This window comes from Nesoenas mayeri (assembly GCF_963082525.1).
Source record: "Nesoenas mayeri genome assembly, chromosome: 12".
Taxonomy (NCBI): Eukaryota; Metazoa; Chordata; class Aves; order Columbiformes; family Columbidae; genus Nesoenas; species Nesoenas mayeri.
The window spans coordinates 11,768,856-11,790,535 of NC_137547.1; the positions used below are offsets into that span (position 1 = coordinate 11,768,856).

Here is a 21,680-nt window from a genome sequence, read left to right on the forward strand (position 1 = left end):
AGAGCTTACGTGCCTCCAACAGAGCGCTGACGGCACAAAGGCCACGTTCCAGAACTCATCAATACACATCACCATAGTCTGCAGAAAGAATAAACTTTTTAATAAAACAGAAGAAAGACAGACATGACCTCATGAAAGCGCCGGACTGCTGTTCTGTTTCCAACAGGCCCTGTTTTTCAAGTCAAAACCACTTGGTTATTTTCCCCTTTGGGTTCTCTGGTTTTGACATGATGTTATCAGAAACAGATTAAGAACTTCTAATGCCAGCAGAAGCAATAGACAAAACCAAAACGTACAAGAGATTGCACAAACCCATTGCACAGAACCATAACATTGGTGTTTTATGCTAAGTCTTGTAAAAAAATCTTTTTATTTCAGATATGGCACATAATTCCTGTGCCCCAGAGGAATTTCTTCGGCTATTTGTGATACTTTTATTAGCAAAACTCAGCTACTGCCATCATCATTATCTCAATGGTGGGGCTGGTGGAAAAAAAATCTCTCAAAGTGTCCTAAACTGATGAAGCCTAACCCACGTTGTTAAGACTGGCTGAGGTTAAAGCCTTGCATAGGTTTTTAGGTACAAAAAACCAGAAGATCCTGAGAAGACAAAAAGCCCATGAATACCAAAACTTCTGCAGAAGCTGAGCTCAACACATGAACCTTTTCATTTGCCTGGAGTCAAGGACAGAACTTTTGGCTGACAACAGAACAGGAGGGATTATTTTGTCTTGAGAGCTCCTGACTCCTCCTTGAGCACAGGCTCCTAAATCAGGTACTTGTGAGGAGAACCAGGCAGCGGTTTGGCACCGGCCGCCCCGACCACATCAACAGCCTCTCGCTGAATTCATTGATTCCCCATCATTCAGCTCCATCTGGGAAAAAAAAGCCAAGTCCTGGCTGCAGAAGAGGTGAAGGAGACTTTTTCCAAAACGAAAACAGTGGCTTAAGGAGATACTTTAAAATGGTTTGAAAATCACCTATGTATAAAGCCAGTCACAGCCGCTCCATTTTAGCTATTTTACAATGAGAATTCTCTCGTTCCTGCTTCTCATTTTCATACTCTTGCAAGAGTAGCTGAGTAAATTAAGGTAATTAATGGAAGTGTTGTGTCTATTTCCAAATTTCAATCTATCACCTGTTTTCCTGAAAGTGAATTACCAGAAATGTATCTAAAAACTGAAAAAGCAGATCTGAAAATATAGCACAGCTTCAGTTTTTCCTAGTCCTCAAAATTATTTGACAACTGATAGGTGCCTCACTATAAAGAATGACGCTGATGTTTTAAGTAACTACTTAAAGAATCGTTGGGCAAGGTAGTCAAGGTAAAAATCTGCCAGATATACACAAACAACTTATATTTAAATATAAATATATTTGGTTTAGAAGTTTAAACTACCCAGAAAATAGACCAGATTTTTATAGTTCCTTCTCCTAAGAGACTCAATCAAAACTTTCCTTCATTTCTATTTATTACTAATTTCCACATACTTTCAACAAAATAGTGGTGTATTCAATGATTTATGATGTGTTCTTCACGGAAAAGCATCCTGAACACTGATAATTTACACAGATTGTAAAAGATCTGGGAATTAAATTGCAATTTGGTAGTGCACAAGTGTTAAGGGAGCTACTCCTGTGTTATTCTAGTCAAGCTCATGATTAAATTCTTTGAAAACTAATAGCTGTGCATGTTTATAAATACCGTTATGGATCAGAAGATAAATTTGGCTCCAAACTGATTCTGAAGGTTAATTTGCATTACATTTATCTCCTGTTTCTAATGATATAAACTGAATTTCAGTCTGGAACAAAGTCAACTAGTTGTACTGCACTTGGCAACGCTGACACATGACTAGTGCAGAATTCGCCAACTGTACTTCAGCTTCCACACCGCATTCAGTCTTTTACAACTAGTCTGGACAATTCAAAGATAACCTCTGGTGCACAGGCAATGCCATCTCACCATCTAGAAGTTCCGTTTGAGAGCTGCAAAACTGAAAAAATGTTTGCAACAGAGAAACTTACAGATGCATTAGGGTGGAAAAAAAGTGAGAACACAGGCAACAAAACACCTGAGTGAAGCAATTTTTTTTTACTTCAGAACTTGTGCATACCAATATTCACAAATTAAAAGGTGACAAAGACCGTTTGGCTCATGTAATGACCTGGAAGAGCAACGCTGCGCATATCAAGTCCTGCTCAATACACGTCATTTTCATCAAAAGACTGGGAAAAATTTTGTTCCCAAGACTCCCAACAATGAAAAAGATGACAATATGAAGACAGCATCGTTCACCCAGCAGCAGTTCTGCCCATGCAACCTTACAGGCAGAATGTGCTGATGCAATTTTATGGTGAACATCACGATTACTGTGCTTCCAGACTCCTACAAACCCATCTTTGCCTTGTTCAGGCTTCACTGTTTGAGTTGATCTAAATGTGATGTTCACTAGGGCTGAAGCTTATATCTGCCTGTCACTGAAAAAGGTCAGTTAGGGTTTGCAGGTTAAACATGATCTTTGACTTTTTCCTTCTGCCCTGCTTGTCTGCAGCCAGATGAAGTGCAGCAATAACCACGTCTATGGAAATGATCAATAAGTCAGTTCATCTTGAAAAAACACAGATGCCCTTCCTCCAACCCCCCGCAAAACACACCATCACACACCAGCAGACCATTTTTCTGTAAGAACTCACTCATACTACCGCAAATGATCCACAAAATTCTTGCAATTCCATGAGCAATGCTAAAACGAAGCATCTGGCATCATTCACACCACTGCTGAGATATCAAAAATTATTTATTAAAAATAAGTTATTTTGAGAATTTAAAACAGTTTCCATAAGAATATAACAATTTAACAGATATTGTTGACTTCAAAAAATTTATAAATGTTTTTCCTCCTAGATTATACAATCAGCACACACATTCAAACCTACTTTCATATTAAAACAGTTGCAACTGTGAAAAAGTTGCTACAGGGTGTGCCCTGGAAAAGAATTGAGAAGTGGGATTTTGGAGTTAGAAGAGAGAATGCAAGAAACAGGAGAAGAGTTAATATGTGGCCTTGCACATCACTTACATGTCAACAAAACAGCCAATGCAGTATATTCCTTCTGAATACAGTGTAACATTATACTCTGGTGAGAAATGGTCTTACTGTAAAATGATCTTTATAAATACGGAGGAGTGCCTCTTGTAACTTTTGACACCACGTATGTGTGGGAAATATGCACGGGACTTTTCAAAGGACTAAAAAATGTGCACAAGGAACTCCTGTGTTCATCATGCAATGGCTGTTCTGTGTCGGGAATATAGATACCAATCAAAGAAGCCAGGAAAAATGGAAAGTTTGGTTACGTCTGCTCTGGAACTGAGCTTAAGAAAAACAAAACAAAAATCAACCCGCCATAGCAACAGCCTCGAGCTCTAGGGTTTGGTCTCCCGAGGCCACAGCATCTTGTAGATTCCTGTTTTTTGTGATTAATTCAAACCAAGCTGGTAGTCAGCTGCCTATAAATCCTGTCCCACCTGTAGCAACAACCTCAGAACCTTCCAGACAAGGCTTTGGGCCACCTTGTCTTTTCAACACTGACACCACAGTGTTCTCACAACGTCAGATGGGAATCATGGAGGTTGCTGAATGAAATACACAGCACAAGGACAGATCATACGACAAACTAACAACATCCTGGAACATGCTACAAAATGCATGCACATCAAAGGTCCCCCCTTGAGGAACAGCAACTGGATCATCCAGTTACACCTGGATACTGCAGATAAGCCCAGCTTTATACAGCAGTCTAGGTTATAGCTCCACCTCCCAAATCCACGGTTGATGTGATTTTTCTTTGTTGGAGGGTAGTTTGTACCCATCTAATCCTTGAACACAACTGGCTAGTGAAAAGATTTCAGCCAGGAGGAAGAAAAGCAGAAAATTGCCTTTAACTTTGTTCTCTTTTTCAGTTGAGTGATTAGTAATTAATTTCTTTATCATAAAAAATTTACAGAAGTCACCCCATCATGGGACACACGATTATAGCACTTTCATCTTTGAGACAAGAGTGTCTTTACGGAATAACTAAAGCCTCGAGGGGGTTCCTCAAACCATCATCTGTGAACGCACAATGGCATCAATTAAGTGCCTCTTGAAACAACAAAAGTCATTGCGTGGGGAGCAAGAAAAACTGAAAACTGCTGAGGCAGCTTCATCGGGCCGTGAATCCCAAATCCATGCACGTTTTCCGTGATCAGAAACATAACACTATGTAGGCAGCATTTTATGCCTCAGGCAGTCACTTAGACAGAAAAACTGAACTCCTCTGCACGCATTTGGAGGTTAAAGTGAAGCACACAGACAGCAAAACTCCACCCGTGTAGAGGTAAAGGAATGTGATAGTAACAATGGTGGTAGCACAAAGAACCAACACATGTACAAATGATGACAACTGGTGTTAAATGTGCCATGGAAGGACTTTGGTTCTGCTCTGGCAGGAGAACACACTTGCTAATCTAACAAGTTTTCTCATCCGTGTTCATTTGATTAAAGCCGTAAGAAAGATGTACCTCTATGTTTGTGCATACTATCATTCTTGCATTAGATACATTTTGGGAAAACAGTCTATATTTACAAAGCACTATCATTTGACGCTATCGTCTAAGTAGGATTGCAAGATTTAAAATGGACAGTTCATTTAAAAACTCATTTGTAAGAAAGTTAGCAGCTGAAAGGAATTGCAAAATGACACCACACCAAAGTAAATGATTTTCAGAATTTCAAATACCTTTCCTTTCCACAAACAAACCGATATTTCCTACTGTGTAATCTTAAAACTCTTCCTTGTGGTGCCTTGAGGTTGTGAACACAGGTTCACAAGGGCAATGAATACAGATTCATATATCGTTCTTTTCTTGAACCTCCACAGAGAGTTCAACAGGAAAAACACAACTACAGTTGCAGAAGATATTTGGTTTCAACAAAATTAACATATTATCTAGTTCTCAAAAATGTAAGAAAAAAGGAGACAATACAGTAAAATATATTATACAGTATCAAAAGTACAATCTGCTGCCTTGGGCACTGTAACATATATGACATGACAATGCTGGTGTAAAAGTGCTTTTACAACATTTAATAAATTAAAAACTCACTACCAGTTAATCTTAAGGAGCCAGGTTATTAAAGTGGTGTGATTCCATGCATGCAAATTGTTGTGAATGTCTTATCTATAGCCTGCGTACACAAATATAGTAGATGACTTACACTTGTTGTTCAGGTATTGATAATGAGAAGTGAGGTCTATCCAACAACATGCCCTCAGATTTTAAAAATCTTGAATACGTAGAAGGTGTGGCCTGCACAGACGGTATGCTTTGTACAGAATATAAATTATTAGGAATTAAAACAGTTTTTCCTATAACAAGAAATTATAAAAGAAACCCATCTTTCCTCCTCCTCCTCTTCTTCCAGTCATTCAGTCTGATGAGACCGTCATTGAGTAGGACGACCAGGATAAATTAGTATCTCTTCCTGAATTGCACAGTAGAGCATGCATCAAAGAATGATTTCTTTAAGAGTAGAATTTGCTGTTACTGACTTTCTTCTCCTTTAATCTTAAGGGAAAAGAAAAGGAAAGCATCAAGTCTAGTGGGAATTTCTCAGAGGAAAACAGTCTACCAAGTTCAAATTACTTAGATACAAATGGCAAGTAATGCATCGGTAACAAGCATTGCATTTTTTTTCTTCAATAAATGGGAGTAAACCAGTGATTCATGCAGCTGTTCAGCACACATAGAAAAGTCTTCCCCCCATCCCATCTTGAGATCCCCTCAAGAATTCCTCCTGGTACACGAAGCCTCTGTCTCCCTCACACCGAGCCCAACAGTGGCAGCAAAGGAGAAGGATCCTTCCCCTCAGCTTTGGATAATGTACTGACACTTATCAGACAATTCTAGGCTGTTACTGGTCTTATCTTTTGTGGTGTCTGTATCTGGAAGCGTCTTCTCCCATATCTAATATGCTAAAGATATTTCCAGGGACATAACTTCACTGGTGTAGAAGGAGTGAAGCGGTTTATTTGTCTGTATATACCCCCAGGCTTTCCTCCCGGAAAGTGGGAGAAGAGAGAAACATAAACTCACAGAATTACGTGTTTCACTGTGATCACTGAAAGCGAGATGGCACTGAGCAGAGATTTCACAGCATCTGCTGGCCTCTAGTGGCTCACAGCCCTTCCTTGCTTCAGACATACCCTTGCCACTCTGCGGGTGCTCATTTTGATAAAGCTGAGGTTTCCTCACCAGAAATCATGTCTAAATAGAGCTGCCTGGGAAAGGAGAATGATTATCAACCCACCTGCGGTTGCATGTCTCCTGACATATCTGTAGTTTGCGCTCATTCACACTGAATTCTTTTAATATAGCATCTCTGTTAGGATTTCTTAAATTCACATGGGTGTCATAAAGGAACAGCTGGTTATTAAGCTCCTCTTGGCGCTTCCGAAGTTGCCGACATGAGGAATAAAGCTCTTCTTCACTTTCCTTCAAAAGAATATTGGAAATCAATGTAACTTGTAAGACAAGCACCAAAAATGACATCGAATCAACATAGGGAGAATATTTTGTTTTCCTAAATACATTCCATTGGCTTTATATAGAATGTTTTATAAAATTAGTTTTACAAGACATTTTTTGAATGTTTACAGAGACAAACTAACTAAGAAAGCACTAAAAAACCCCCACAGTACAAACAGCCATACCCTCTAACGGGGGCATCACGGACATTACAGTGCAAGTAATGAAATATGTATATCTAAAAACTTCTATTGGAATATTTTTCTGTAATAAAGCATGACAGTCTGTTGAGGAAAGGACAGCAAATGGTGTATTATAGTGGGATATCAGACTCTAACAGTTTAAAAAATACTTTTAAAAAAGTTTAATTTTTGACTGTTCCATCATATTTGTGTATTCTGCTACATCCTACCACTCCTGGTGCTTCCCTATTGAGATGGAGACTAACGATGGAAATACTGACTAGTAAATAGGACCCCTAATAGTAGCAAGTACTCAGATGGCCAAGAAAGAAGGACAGATCCTGTATTTCTGTGGACCTATGGAAATTCAATTCTTGCAGCAGGACTAAATATTTGAAAAATAATTTGCAGCAGTCTGCGTTTCTGTTGTTGCATGTGGCCCACAGTGGAAAGTCTCAAAAAAACTCCACAAGCATGAAATAATCATACTGATTCCCTTTATGACTTCAAATTATTTTAATACTTCAAAACTTTGAATGCAAAACCCGCTTCCTTCATTGAGTTACTAGTGGGGAATAGTACCGGCAGGACCGAAGTCTTAATTTTCACATCAGCAGCAAACCAAGATACTCATCCTCCATGAAATGACATGCAATCAATAAATGTAATAAATCTAAACATTTTCAGAGGCAGCATACTAATAAGAATGCCTCTTTTTGCACTCAGTCCAGATCAAGGAAAATTGACAGCTTAGCAACATACCCAAGGACCTTCAGTTAGAGCAACAAGATCCTTTCCTAAACCTTTTTCCTCCTGAAACACATTCCTGCAGCTCCCAGGTATGGGCTGAAGCAACTCAAACAACCTCGGTGCTATGCTACTGATTAAGATTTAAAAAGGTATTTGTTTTTATTTTATTTATGTTTTTTTTAAAGGTGAATGAAACTTTGCATTCCAAAATCACAAAGGGAAAAGCTGATTGCCAATGACCAATTTGCAGATGTAATCATTGAGATGCATATGTACTATTATTTGTTCTTGTAAATAAATATATCCACAAAGCTAGATTTTAAAGCCCCATTTAAGAATGTCCATTTCAATCTTTATGTTAAAAACATATATACTGTTGAGGCTGACTGTAATCAGAAAATGCTGAAGAGATATACACACTTTCTGCAGCAGGTAAATCAATTTTCAAGCAAATAAGACACGCTCCTAAATGTAACAACAACCTCAGTATAGTACGATTTCCACAATATCAAGAAAACTGGTTAACTTCCACAGAAAATCCATAAGGCCCTCCATAATAATTCACAAATGTGCATGCTTATGTGTACAATACTCTTGCATCTCTATTCCTGAGAAAATCCACAGCCATCTGTAATTCCCCTTTATAATTTTGTATTTCATTTCCAGGAGTATGCAGATGGGCTCTGTATATAAACAGGCTTGTTATTAAATTATATCATTTTATGGAGGGTCATCATTTAAAAAAGAGGGGCAGAAGAACAGATGGAGACAGCCTTGATCTTTTCTGATGCTTCTTGAATGATCTGGCAAAAGCTCTAGAAGTTGATTAACTACGGCAAGTCCCAGTGTGTTGCAGACTGCCAAACAAAAGGGGAGAGTTTTGAAAGTTCTCCTGCCACTGCGTTACCACCTAGAGACATCAAACGTAAAAACACACAGCCATGCTGCATCTTCATTTGGCTTAACAAGCAGAAGGGGCCTGAAGAGTGTGAAATGTGCTGCTGCCAAAGGACTCGGTGCTGACAGACTGGGAGACATCCCGCTGCTATGAACAACACGTTAAGAGCTACTCCTGCCCCAGGCAAATAATGATCTGAATTTCTGAAGAGAAACCACAGCAGGAGGAATTCGCAACGCGTCTACAAGTGATGTCCATGCTCAACCTATTAGGCAACGGTGAGTCTCTCCCAGTTTTCTCAAAGGCAGCAAGCCAAAAAATAGTAGTTTATCAGGCCTACTCTATCAGACTCGTGTCCATGAAATAAGAACATTTTAAACGTTGTCTTCAAAGGATGTAGGTCTCTTTTGTTCACACACAGAGACACAGACTTTTGGTTTCAGCTTCCGGCCCTCTCCTGCTCTCATGGCTCTTTGCGACCCACTGGAAAGAACCTACCACAGCTGCCAAACACTGTCACTGCACATGGTCATTTCACACTGCGTGTTATGTGGTGGCCTTGTAAAAATACTGACAAAGGATGTTTGAAAAAGGTTGCCGCCTCTTTGGGAGGAAGAATGTGACTGAATTCAGTAATTTTCATTTCAGTGTATGGCACTGCAAGCACAAAACCCCCCAGAGACATAATGATTACAGTTAGCAGAAGTTCATGTTTTAATCTGGAAAAATAATGTACACTGGTGTGAACTGCAGCAGAAGCCTGAATGGTTGTAAAAGACTACAAATAAGAAGTTGGGCTTTTTTTTTTCTCCTCTGAATCTGAAAGATACTGGAAAGCACCCTGAAATATTCACTTCCCAGAAGCATCTTTAAACTTTCATCACATGGCCTCTGGAGCAGTGTGCTTAAATAACATTAAATATTATTGAGATAGAGCCTGGGAATAATCCTGCTTCAAGTCAACATACATACAGCAACGCCTTTGGAACACCAACAAATGCTGTTCACAGATCAGCCGCTTCAATGCCTGGCTTCATGAGCAAGGATGCATCATTATTTTTTACCTTGTATGTTTAAAAATACTACTACTTCAATTAGGTGGTTTTGAGAGGCTTAAAAGACGCAGATTAGCACTTCTGTAGGAATATGTCCTCCACCTGATGGGTTGCTTATTTTAATGAAATACTGGGAAAAATTACTATCTCCTCTTCCTAAAGTGATTTCTTTTTATGCAGGACCTTTAAAAAAAGACTGTTCTACAAAGTCAAAGCTGGATTAACTTTGCATGGCATCAGTCAGCTGAGAAGGGAAGCCAACGACCATGCCGTTACAGCAAAAACTAGTGGAGGTAATGAGACTTTGTTAGTGCTTTATGTCTTTTAACAACTGTGTAAGCTGTCCACCCAGAGGGAGAGTAACTATTTGCGTTCTTGTCCTTCCCCAGTACCTACAGAAGATGTGCACAGAACAGAAAACTAAATCCTCATTTGCTTTTTTCCACAAAGAACTGATAACACAGACACTAAGTGCACAAAAAACCTCCGTGGTTCTCACCAGCACTTGTTGCATTTCACAGTGAATCAGAAGAGAGGCCAGCTCTATATCTTCACTGTAGCCGTTCTTGAGAGGAACTGATCTAAAACCTGGAGCAGGGGACACATACGAAGGACAATTAGAGTCAAAGCAAAGGGTTATCAGCAGTCACAAAAATGGTGCTTACAGTCCCGAGGACTAACGGATCCTTCACAGCTCAATTGCTCTGCTGCGCAGAGCAGGCTTTGCTGTGACAAATACAGGGAAGCGAAAGGCAAGAATGGCAAAACTGAGAAATACACCATTTCACGTGCTCTTGGAAACTACAGCCAGAAGCAGAGAAAAGCAGAAAACTTACTCGACATCCACAGCTAAGGTAATTAACAAAACAAATGCCCTGACCCCAAAAGAGAAAAAGAATCTTCTCAGATTTTACTCAGAGCACATAACTCTGTTGCTGAAATTGAGTATGTGATAAAGACAGTGCAAATTATTCTACATAATGCTTTCCTATCTCAATTTTAAAAATGGAATTTCAAGAGGGTGGCAGGATTATTTTAAATACTTACAAATGACACACCCAGTATCATCATAAACAATGGATTAAAGGAACTCAGATCAAAAGAGCACTTGTCCTTTGGCACCTTGTAACTTCGACTGAGAGCAAGTCACAATACAACAATGCTGAACAGCATCTTTCTGATTTAGCCCCTTATTATACCCACTGATCTTACCTGATTTGATTCCTTTGATGGGAAAAGTGGCGTGTGCTAAGAAATTGGGATCACTGAACATATCCTCCTCATAAACAACAAAGCGCAGAAACGCTAAATTTGGATCATAAATTTCAAATTTCACTTGTTCCGGACAGGGTGCCCAAACTGGATTAAGGCCATTGTCATCTGTAACCAAAAGTAAACATTTGCATTATGAAGCAATAATTTCACTTCATTCACATATGGGTATGTATCCCAGGATATTTTCTGGATATAACAAAGCCCAAAAATCCTATTTACCACCTGCCTCCTGTTGTAACCTTGCTTCAGAAGGTTCGTATATGTTTATTTGGGGGGGGGAGATAGGAAGAAACTTGGCAGGGATGAAAATCCACGAAGAAAAGCTGTTGTTTGAATTTAAACATATAAAACGTCCTTGGACATGTACTTGTAAAAGAATCTAATTCATTGTTCATATTCATGAGCCTTATACTCCGTATCAGAGTAGAACTGTGAAAAGCACTGGGAAGACTAATGTGCAATGGCCCATTTCTTACAGTAATTTATGAAACACCAAATAATTAGGTATGTGTGACAGAGCCAGGAAGTTGGCTTTCTCAAGTCTTGATCACTTCCCACAAGAAGTTAAAATCATAATCCTCTTCCCTGAAGTACTGAAGAGCTACAATGCACATTCTGCTCCTAATTCTGTGTTTATTTTCCTCTGGTTTGGATAACTAGAAGCAAAGCCCCTTGTCTACCTGAGGAGCACTGCTGCATCCAGAAATATTAGATGGTGAAATACTAAGGGCTGAGATATTGCCCCATTTCGATGCACTTAAAGGAAGCTCATGCACACACAAACACACACACACACACCAAACACACGCCTCTTATCCAGAACTTTGATCAACCCTCTATTGCATTGCAAGTTATACTTCTTTACAGCCTTATATTCCCAAGCTGCCTCTGAGGGGATGCCAGTCTTAGAACCCAAGTTTAAATAAACACAGTCTGGATCTCACAGGAGCAACTTCCCATTTGGACCAGACTTTTGGGTGCTGACTGGCACACACTTCCAAAACTGCAATTTTTTAAAATATGCAAATACACGAACTTATGCTTAGGCAAATACATAACAGAATTGTGAAATTTTTTTCTACAAAATGTAAGAGTATTTTTTTTTCTAAATTTGATATACATTGTAGTCTCTCAAATTAACTGGCCCTGAGGCAAGCAAAAGAATTACACTGTCTGACTCATTAGTCCAGAGCAACAGTTGATTGACTCCTCCCTCTATAGGTTTCTGGCCAATTACAGACAACATATATTCATGGTCATCCTCTACACATTTTATTTAAGTGCACTGGAAGTATTACCATATCCCCACAACACAGAAAACTGCAGATACTCACTCACAACTGTTGTCTTAAATTTGTTGTTATCATATTCAGCCCCACAAATTTCTACCTCTACAAAGGGACAAGCGATGCTTCTGCCAAGTTTAGGGAGATGACGAGCACCTAAAACCTGCAAAAGCAACTGTACATTATAACCACGCCCAAGGGAAATTCGGCACTATTGCTTCTGTACAGAAGGTAGACTACAGAACTAGAGGGGGGAAACAACTCCAGAGAACATGTAAAAATATGTATTCTCTCTCTTGAATGTGTTTGCATGTATTTAGCACACTATCTATGCCACCAGTAATAAAATATTTCATTGTTTGGGTAACCCAATAATTTTTATTGTAAGATACTGTTGCTGACATTGATTACACACAGTATGCAGTTCCAGACCAGGCCTGTCACATAAATTTTGTTATCTTTCCTCAGCCTTTATTATGTATCTATTTTAACACATTCCTGCTTTACATTCACAGCCCGTCTACCTCTTTTCTAAACTGTAGTGAAGAGCAGTGAACGTGTTTCTTCTTTCTCAGAAAACATGTTTTTAAAGGACATATCTTATTGTACAGAAACAAGTTCAATTCCTGTTTGGCACCAGAAGACAACATGGTATAATCTTCAAAAGATAAACCCATCTTTTGATGAAAAATAAGAATGACATACTGATTAAGTCACAGTGTACTAAATATGGTGAAGGGGGGGAGAATCAGCTCATTATTTTTTCTGCTGAGTTTCTATATTTCATTATAAATATCTTTCTTCCACACTGGAAGTCTCTGAACTGGTTAGTCTGCTGCTAACCAATGTCCAATAGCACCCTTCTATTGAGAAGTCATGAAATTGGAAACGCATGTTACTTCACTTGAAATTTTCATTAGCCATTATATAAAATTATCCCAGGACTGTGTTTTCAGTCCTATAGCATGTGCTTCATCAGCATGATAAAGACATATATTTCTTTTCAGGAATCAGTGGAATTAGTTTTATTCTCAAACACACTGACGTTTAAAAACATTATTTTGACAATCTGTCAGATCTTGCTCTGAAACATAATAGCTTTATTTTTAGTTTTATAGATATTTATGACTTGTAAAAAACATAATTTACAAAAGACATTTACCCTCACTGTCATAATCATCTGCAATTTCCTCTTCGAGTCATTTGGCATTGGGTCATAGTCTTCATTTCGCATGCTTTCTGGCTGCAGAACGTAGCCAGTGCGTCCATTCAGTGAAAACAAGGCATGGTTCAATTGCATGTATTTATCTAGGGAGAGAGTTAAACAGTCAAACCAGAAGATCTCTATTTGAATACAGCTAAGGAAGCACTAAACTGACGACTCCTCTCTGCAATTCTTTCTGGTCACCACTTGATCTGAAAGAACTGGAAAGGTAAGTTGGAAGACTCAGTTCCTTTCAGTAACTGAACTTGACAGGCTATTTCTCACTAATTTTAATCCCAATAAACCCATCCATTCACAATTAGTTCCCTATCAACGCGTCATAAGCTAGCTGGCCCTTACCAGAAAGTTGAGTGCAGCCTTCCCCGTGGCTGAACAACTGTTCATCCACCTGAAACTTGCTGTAAATATCTCTGCTTGCTTATCACAAAGAGATCAAAGTGAAATAAATGTTTCAGATTTTGAGGCTACTTAGGCTTAAAGACCAGGCTTTTGCAGACTGACTTTTGGGGACCAGATCTATCAGGTGATCCACACATTCAAAACCAAACTTTAGCTCTCACACGTCCCTTCTTGCTGGGAAGTACAAATAAACAGGACAGCAACAGTAACTAGAATGGCAAAGGGGCCAGAAAGAGGCTCATTTATGGTGAAATGGCAGGTGGATTAGATCCTTTTTTAAATATAATATTACCTGGTGTTTGGAAGTTAAGAGCCACCATCTGGGAGCCACAAAGCCAGAGGCGAAATGGGTCATAGTTGGATGAGTCGACCCTCTGTCCTTTAGGATAGACGCGTGTCAGTCCCTTCAGGTTGTATTTCAACAACTCAACTGGCTTTTGCTTAACAATGCTTTCTGCCTTGGTTTCCACAAAAGAACGGATTTCTTTGAAATCAGGATTTTCTACACAGGGCAGGGAGGAAAAGGAGCGGTTACTAAAGGAAGAAAGAAGTCGACATTTACACTGTATTTCTAGTAACACTTTGTTTCACTTTGTTTTGCTTTGTCCTTTAATGCAATAATTGGCACCATTTTCATATAGATGTGGCAAATTGGTTGAGCACAAGTCTGAAAGTTAAAATTGCCTGCCTGCCACTTGCTTCACAGCAGGGCAGATAAGAGTCTATAGTCATGTTCTCATCTCATCATTGCTAATAATGCACTTCTGACTACTATAACATATTTCAATGAGACATCTTTTCCTGGGTTTAAATGGGGAGAAGAAAGAGTGAGCCAGGGTTAGCCAATGCCTCAAACAATGACTATAATTATTATGTCTTAACTACAGTGACAGCTTATTAGAAACATTTGCAAAGAAACTTCAGGAAGAAGGGCACATTTGCTGGCTTCTCCAGCAGCAGTAACAAAAAACTGGAATAAGTAGTACGTGTTCCAGTGTCAGATTCCACATCTGCACTTACACAGACCCCAGTTCTCATATTATGAAACCATATACCATTCCAAGAGCTTACTTAAATAGCAAACAGGTTCTTTCAGTAAAATTAGGTAATGCACAACAAATCCATCTTGAAGGTTTTCACAAACAAATCACGAGTGTTCAGCCAGAGTTTTTCATCTCAAAAAAGTCAATTGACATGTAACTAGCAAGCTTCCCCATGAAAGACACCTACAGGAGAGTGTCTCTAGTTAACTAGAGAAATTTAGACATTTGTGACGATTTTTTTGTACTCCAGTGCACAATTTCAAGTGTCACTGAAAACCATATGGGTGAGTCAGAACTTTGCTTTCCAGTAGAGAAAGGATAGATTATATCTTCAGTTCTAAAATGTCAACTAACATTTATAAAGATAAAAGAAGGGGTAAAATTCAGATGTAATAGTAAAGGAAATACCTAAATTGTCCTTGGTTTTGCTTGTTGGCTTGCAATAGATTACCAGGTCGGATAATTCAATAGCAATCAATTGATTCTTTTCCCAGTATTTCCTCCTGTTCTCCTGAAAAATGTATCAAAGTTTTAGATTACAGAAACTCCAAGTATTATGGTAGAGGAACTCCAGGGTATAATCTAATAAAATGACGAAGTTGAACATTCTTTGTTGCCCAGATTCTTATCTGAAACCTTAGACACTGGCACAGATGTAATGTACTTCAAGACCCAATTCAGAGGACAGGCTAACCAAGTGGGTTTAGATGTTAGTTGGCATTGCGGGCTTTTTGAGAGGTCTGTTGTGTTGTTTTGGTTTTTTTTTAAGCAAGTATTTCAGTGTTTCCCTGATCAGCCCCACTCAGAATCCTGCCAACTTTTTTTTTCCTTTTAATGTGGGTCCACTCAATTTTAGTTACATTCTCAACTCCATACCTCATATAAATGCACAGGTATGAAGAAAAAATGCAAAGGGTAATGAATTGTTTCACTGTTTATTTACAATCCCAAGCAGGACTTAAGTCTTGTTAGTAACTCCCAAGAGTTGAATTCAAGTCCTATGAGCATCATTCCTGTAGTCTTCTATTTGCACACCAAACCAATAACGTGATTTATGGAAAATCACATGCAATCTTCTTGTCATTACCAGTAATAAACTGCACACGCACATGCTCTGTGGAAGCTGAGCAACACTTTCTGCAACCAGAGGCTGGGAACAACTGAAATCAGAAAGACTTGTCCTGAGTGGAGATATTCAGGCTGGAGGATTTTCAGACATAGAAGTAATTACAGGATAAAAAATGTTAGAAGAGTCCCACATTAAACAGCGATTAGTTTTGGTACAAGAGGTTATGAAGCAGCAGCTATTAGGAAGTTTTCCAAAAGAATTCCCTCAACAACACAAACTAAAGAGGAATGAAAATCATGGTAGGGAACCATGGGTTTCCAGAAAGTTTCACTGAACCAGAGATTATATATTGAAGTCTAAGAGAAGTGAAGAAGAATATGGCTTTTAGACTTGGAAATAACCTTGGGAAAAAGCTGTACAAACCTCATTGTACTTAGTGAGGGATCCACCACCATTTCCCAGACATTGCTCAACAGTAACTAGAGTTCCAAATAGCAAAGGACCACTTGCAGGTGCCACAAGCTCATCTTTAGACATAACTCTCTAGTGGTAACCAGGTAGGAGAGCTAGTAATGAACAACCACTCCTAGGAGCATGCCAGGTGCCCGTATTAAACAGAGACGACACGACACGTGAAGCTTAGTTTTACTTTTTGTGTATAATGGACACAGCCCCAAAATAAACTCATAAAACACCTGTATAATTTTGTGGCATAGTGATGACTCGCTACGCTTTTTCCTGCCCCAAAATTCAGCCTGTTAACTGTACTGGCAAAAACGCCTTTCCTCGTCTTTTTTCCTCTCCCCATGCAGCAGTCTATCATGTGAACTTTCCAGAGGCCACTCGGTGAGAAAAGCCTCCTGACTGCCAGAAATGAGTTTTCAAACACCTTTGAACACAGACTGTTTAATACTTCTCTGAGAGCACAGAGGGAGAAAAAGCTGCCAAGCTCCTGAAGAGCCATTCATGTACCGTAAAAAACATTCAATTTAGAGACACTTCTTCTAGGCCATGTTTCTCTTTTTCTCATTCTTATTTCCAAATGAAAGCCTGGCATAAGAACTGTATCTCTCCTCCCCCAGCAATAGGTGAACAGCTCCTGTCACTTCTTCCCTTGCTGAATTTGCAGTCCCCTGCTTGAGACACCAACTCGCCTGCTATAAATAGGATTATGATGACCCTCAGAGCATTATCACTCCAGATGACAGATAAACAGCATGAGCCAACATGATACTGAAACACATTTTTCCATCACTCATATCACTCGTTTAACAAAAAGTGAATAAAAGCAACAAAGGAAAGAGTATACTTGAGCATAGTCATTGCAAGGCCTTTTTGGTCACGTTAAAGACTTCTTAAATACTAGAAAAGATGACAGAGAGGCAAATGAATACAGCAGAACAGGAAAAGCAAGTCTTTAAGCAGCAGTAATCGTAGAGGAACATAAAACCTAAACTTAGGCAGAATACTTTAATCTTTAGGCAGGGATCTGGAAATACTACTAAATCCAGAATGTGCCTATTAGTTACAAATAAATAAAGTATTAGCCAAACAATTCCCTATCAGTGCCACTGCATTCACTGGAAGCAGAGTTAGCAAACAGGATTTAGAAGAGTTTAGGCAAAGGCAGCTCAGATTTCACATATACTCGCTAGTGGATTCACAACTCTGAAGAGAACAGTCCGTAATTTTACTTTCTTCTGCTTAACACTAGGACAGAAACAGTGCAACCAGATGTAAAATTGTAATGGTGTCCACTTTGTATTACTAATCACACTTCTTCACTGAGGTACAGGGTACAAAACAGACAGTACTAGGGTACAAAACAGACAGTACTCTGCTGAAAACTCCTGTTAACATGAATTTACATAAAATGCTAATTTACAGAGGATTCCCAGCATCAGTAAAATGAACAGAAAAACAGCCATACGAAAAGAGTGGAGAACCAGGTGTCAGCAAGGTTTACCAGTGTATGGCAGCTAAAGACAAATCCTATTGTAAATTTATAGCAGTACATTATAAAAAACAATGGATAGATATCTATCAATACCTCTTCTGTAGTTTTCCAAGTTATTTCACGGATACTTTGGTACCATTCAAAGAGTTCTTCTACTTTATCCGTTGCAAACTCGACAGATGGATCTTCTGGATTCTTGGGTTCCAGAATGAAGACAAAAGGCTTGTTGTGTTTCCCTTGTGGCATTTTCACTATTAGGCAACACAATAGCAAGAAATTGATATTAAAATACAACAGTTGTTCTTCAAAGCTGTCATTGTTGATTTATTGCAATAGATAGTATCATACATTTTCATCATATTAATTGTATTAGCTGTATTAATACAAGTAGATTTTTTTTCCAATTTTCCTGCTAAACGTAAAAGAGTTTACTCAACACAGAAAGCTCAGGAGTCCACGTGTAAGCACCAGAAAATACATACCAACATTGTACGTATTGAGTACCAGTATGCCGCGACAGAGAGAGCCTAATGGATTGTCTTCGATAATCTGAAAGACATGAGTTAAATCCAACCTCAAGTCTTCTCTTGAGCGAATATGCACAGGACATTAACAAATAATAAACATGTACTGTTAAATCTAACCTGTTTCACTGAAAGCATGCCCACTAAAATCTTTAAATGCCTGTTTCCTTATCAAGAATTTCTCATTTTGAGAAACACATGAGAATCTCCATAGTAAGAGTGCAGGGAGTCCAAAATGGGACAAAATGGGCAAAATGGGGAGTGCAGGTTCTGTCCTGACAACTGCACATTTTTCAAGTCTGCTAAAGCTGTAATGATTTGGGGGGGTAAGGAGGGGAACCTAATACATGTGTTTTCCTCCAAAGACTCCTGGTAAATCATTAGAAGTGCTTGAGGACAACAAAAGAACTCAAGATTTTAGTTTTAAAACTCAAAAATGTCAAAACTGCTTACTGTGGAGCTTTGTTTTCTTCTGTTGAAGATATCTTTGTCCAAGATGCTAGACCGGATTTTTAGATGCTTTTGGCAAACACTATAGGGTTAGTTAGGCATCAGAACTTCATAATGGAGTATGAAATGGCTAGTAAGATGTGTTTGGACACACAGTTTTCTTATTTGCAAATATTAAGGCAGTTATTATACAGGCAACCTAGTTAAAAGTTTAAGACCATTACTGTTTAACCAAACTATCTGAAAAATCTAAACTGGTATGATTTTCATTAGCAGGAAATCACCATAAACACCTTGTTCTCTCAAACACGTTATGCAGAGTAGTAATTGTATAAACCAGACTTCCAGTAGGCAGTTTCTTCTAGGGAAAGGTGTTGGATAAACCTTAACCCTCACCTGGCTCTCAAGCTCAGAAGAGTTATCAGATGACAGGTCTTCAACATAATTAGATGGAAAATAGTGTTGGACTTTTTCTCCATAATCCCCCTTCCACCTGAATTTAAGAAGAAATGTATATATAGAGAAAAAATTAGTTAAAGAGCTTCAACAGGACATAAATGAGGCACTAATCCTCAAGAAATTGGTCATTAATATCCCACACTAGCTTGTCTAGCTGGCTATCACCAAAATGTAAGTGATGAAGTAGCTAAAAGCTCTAACAAAGTGATCATTAACTGTAGAACAGATGATTTCAGAGGGATTACAGTCCCTGTAAACTGCAATTAATGACTTAAGAGGCTTTTTCCCCCTCCAGTACTAAAGATACTATTATATGGTTGATTACCCTGCAGAAACTACAGGGAAACATTAGATTCCCAAGCTTTCCAAGCAATTTACAAGCCAGCTAAGAAAGAAAACCTCTTATGAAAGAAGACTGTACTGATAACTAAAAAAGGTGGGATTGATGCCTGAGTACTTAGCAGAGCAAGGAAAGAAACAGAGCAATGACGACAATAGAGCAATGCGTGACTTCCCAGAATACACAAGTGTTTGGGAAGAATAAATGCAGCAAAGGAAAAACACTGGATACACTGGGCTATAGAGGTTCTGCAGGATGAGGTTATTGCTGTAGGATAGAGGAAATGGAAAAGACATGAAAGGAGACTTGAGGATGAGGGGGGATTTTGTTTGGTTTGTTGTTTGTTTTGGCTTGGGGTTTTGTGGGGTTTTTTGGTTTTGTTTTTTTGTGGTTTTTTTTTTTTTCCTTAATGTACTGCCAGAAAGATTTATAAACCCACAGTTAATAACCAGCAATCAGACAATAAGCAAAGATTTTAAAAACAACTACCCAAAGCTCAATTTCTTCCTCCATCTAGTAAGTCACCAGAAGTTCTCCTATGAGAAATCTTTGTCCTTACCAGCCTCCAGTTTCCTTTGTGACATTATGAATTAAAGCTCCTCGAGAGAAGCTCAATTCATCACTTCTTTTGGCTCTGTAGTCATACAGGGCTTTCACTGTTCTCTGAGGCTTTAAGAGAAACAGAGCAAAGGGGTCATGTAGGGGTATGGGTCACAAAATGATCAATAATGCAATCTTAAAAAATAATAATAAAAAAAAAGTGAGAGGATTGGATCATTTTTTGTTATGAAGCTTAGAAAACATAATACTAAAGTTCCAGAGTGACATCTATTGATGGAAGTAAGTGATGCTACTTAACTGCTATGCTTCAAGTATCAGCTTGGAAAAAAGAAAGAGAAAAAAATATTTCTCTTTCTTGGGGTGCTGAAAGAAAGAAAAACAAACTACACATTGAAATATCAGTCTTCTGTCTTCATTGCATGTATTCATATGCAGTTGGAGCTTGTAGGCTTAGATGCCCACAAAGCCTCTACTTCAAAACCATATCAGTTAACCTGCTGGTTTTATTTCATTTAGGAAGACATCCAGTTTTAGCAGGACAAGCAATTCCTTATCTGGAATTTACTGCTACCCAAATTCTTCAGCAGCTATGCAAATTCACTGGCCAAAAAGACTAAAAATAATTAACATTCACAAAATTTACAAGCAGGTGAAATTTTCTGAGAATTTACAAGTAGGCAGGCCCTAACAAGAATTAGAGATAAATAGATGTTTGCTGTGCCACTTGTTTTTAAACCATTAAATACATCTTAAAAGAAGACAAACTTTAATAACTCACTAATAAATCAAAGACACCATTTTTATACAGAGAGCTCATAAATAAACTCTGCACCTATTTGTGCATGCAGGCCATGTTTGCTAATGGAACTGCGATCATTTTGTGCACAGACAAATAACCGTGCTCATAAACACACACACTTGGGGTTTACATGTTATATTTTCTTTTCACAGAGATCTGGCCTCCTCCAATTAAATCTTCTCATAGGTTATTTAATTTGGGGGCACACTTGCATAAGCAAGCAGGCCAAATCAAATCACCTCCACAGACCTAATAGCAAAAAGTGCCCAAATTCCCAGTAAGGATGAATCAATACAGGATTTGCACACACAAAAAAAGTTTGGGTACAAATTTGAGAGACATGCTAGAAAAAAGTGACACAATTCAAATCAAACACACTAATGCTTTCAATTATCCTTTTCATTACTGCTAATAGGAAATAAAAAAGCCCAGTCTCATAATTTTCGGTGGTCTATTTCTCTTTAAGCTTACCACTGTAGGGGTGATTTCACTGGGTTCCACATACATCTTGACCTCATAGAGGGAGTTTATATCTTTTTCCTAAAAGCAGGGAGAAGAAAAAAAAATGAAGTTACAGGAATAAAAAATTATTAAAGTACTTAATGTCAACAGAACATTCATTGCTGCAATCGCCTTTCTGGCAATACACAGGCAAACAGAAGAGGAGGGAAGCCAGACATCTATGTTATGCTCATTTCCATATTTGAACATATCTGAACGTGAGTCTGTTATTTAACCTGTCTATGCCTCAGTTTAATGAAGAGTAAAACACAACGAAACAGCAACACCTCACAAATATATCTCTTAATCAGTTGAGTAGCTCTGAGATTTTGA

The 21,680-nt window shown here is 38.5% G+C and overlaps 1 protein-coding gene across 1 annotated transcript in view; it reads right to left on the minus strand.

Annotated features, from left to right (window-relative positions):
• Nucleotides 1-5,501: 5,501 nt before the first annotated feature.
• The window catches only part of PLCG2 (phospholipase C gamma 2), a gene marked incomplete at its 5' end in the record, with an annotated part of 54,172 nt that continues 37,993 nt past the window's right edge, over nt 5,502-21,680 (minus strand). The window contains 13 exons of the mRNA XM_080351985.1: nt 5,502-5,614; nt 6,357-6,541; nt 9,959-10,047; nt 10,672-10,839; nt 12,069-12,183; nt 13,183-13,328; nt 13,937-14,146; nt 15,096-15,198; nt 17,807-17,964; nt 18,196-18,262; nt 19,084-19,180; nt 20,046-20,155; nt 21,318-21,386. Coding sequence (XP_080208111.1) covers nt 5,572-5,614; nt 6,357-6,541; nt 9,959-10,047; nt 10,672-10,839; nt 12,069-12,183; nt 13,183-13,328; nt 13,937-14,146; nt 15,096-15,198; nt 17,807-17,964; nt 18,196-18,262; nt 19,084-19,180; nt 20,046-20,155; nt 21,318-21,386 — 1,560 coding nt within the window. The 3' untranslated portion in view covers nt 5,502-5,571. The remainder of the gene's footprint in view (nt 5,615-6,356; nt 6,542-9,958; nt 10,048-10,671; nt 10,840-12,068; nt 12,184-13,182; nt 13,329-13,936; nt 14,147-15,095; nt 15,199-17,806; nt 17,965-18,195; nt 18,263-19,083; nt 19,181-20,045; nt 20,156-21,317; nt 21,387-21,680) is intronic.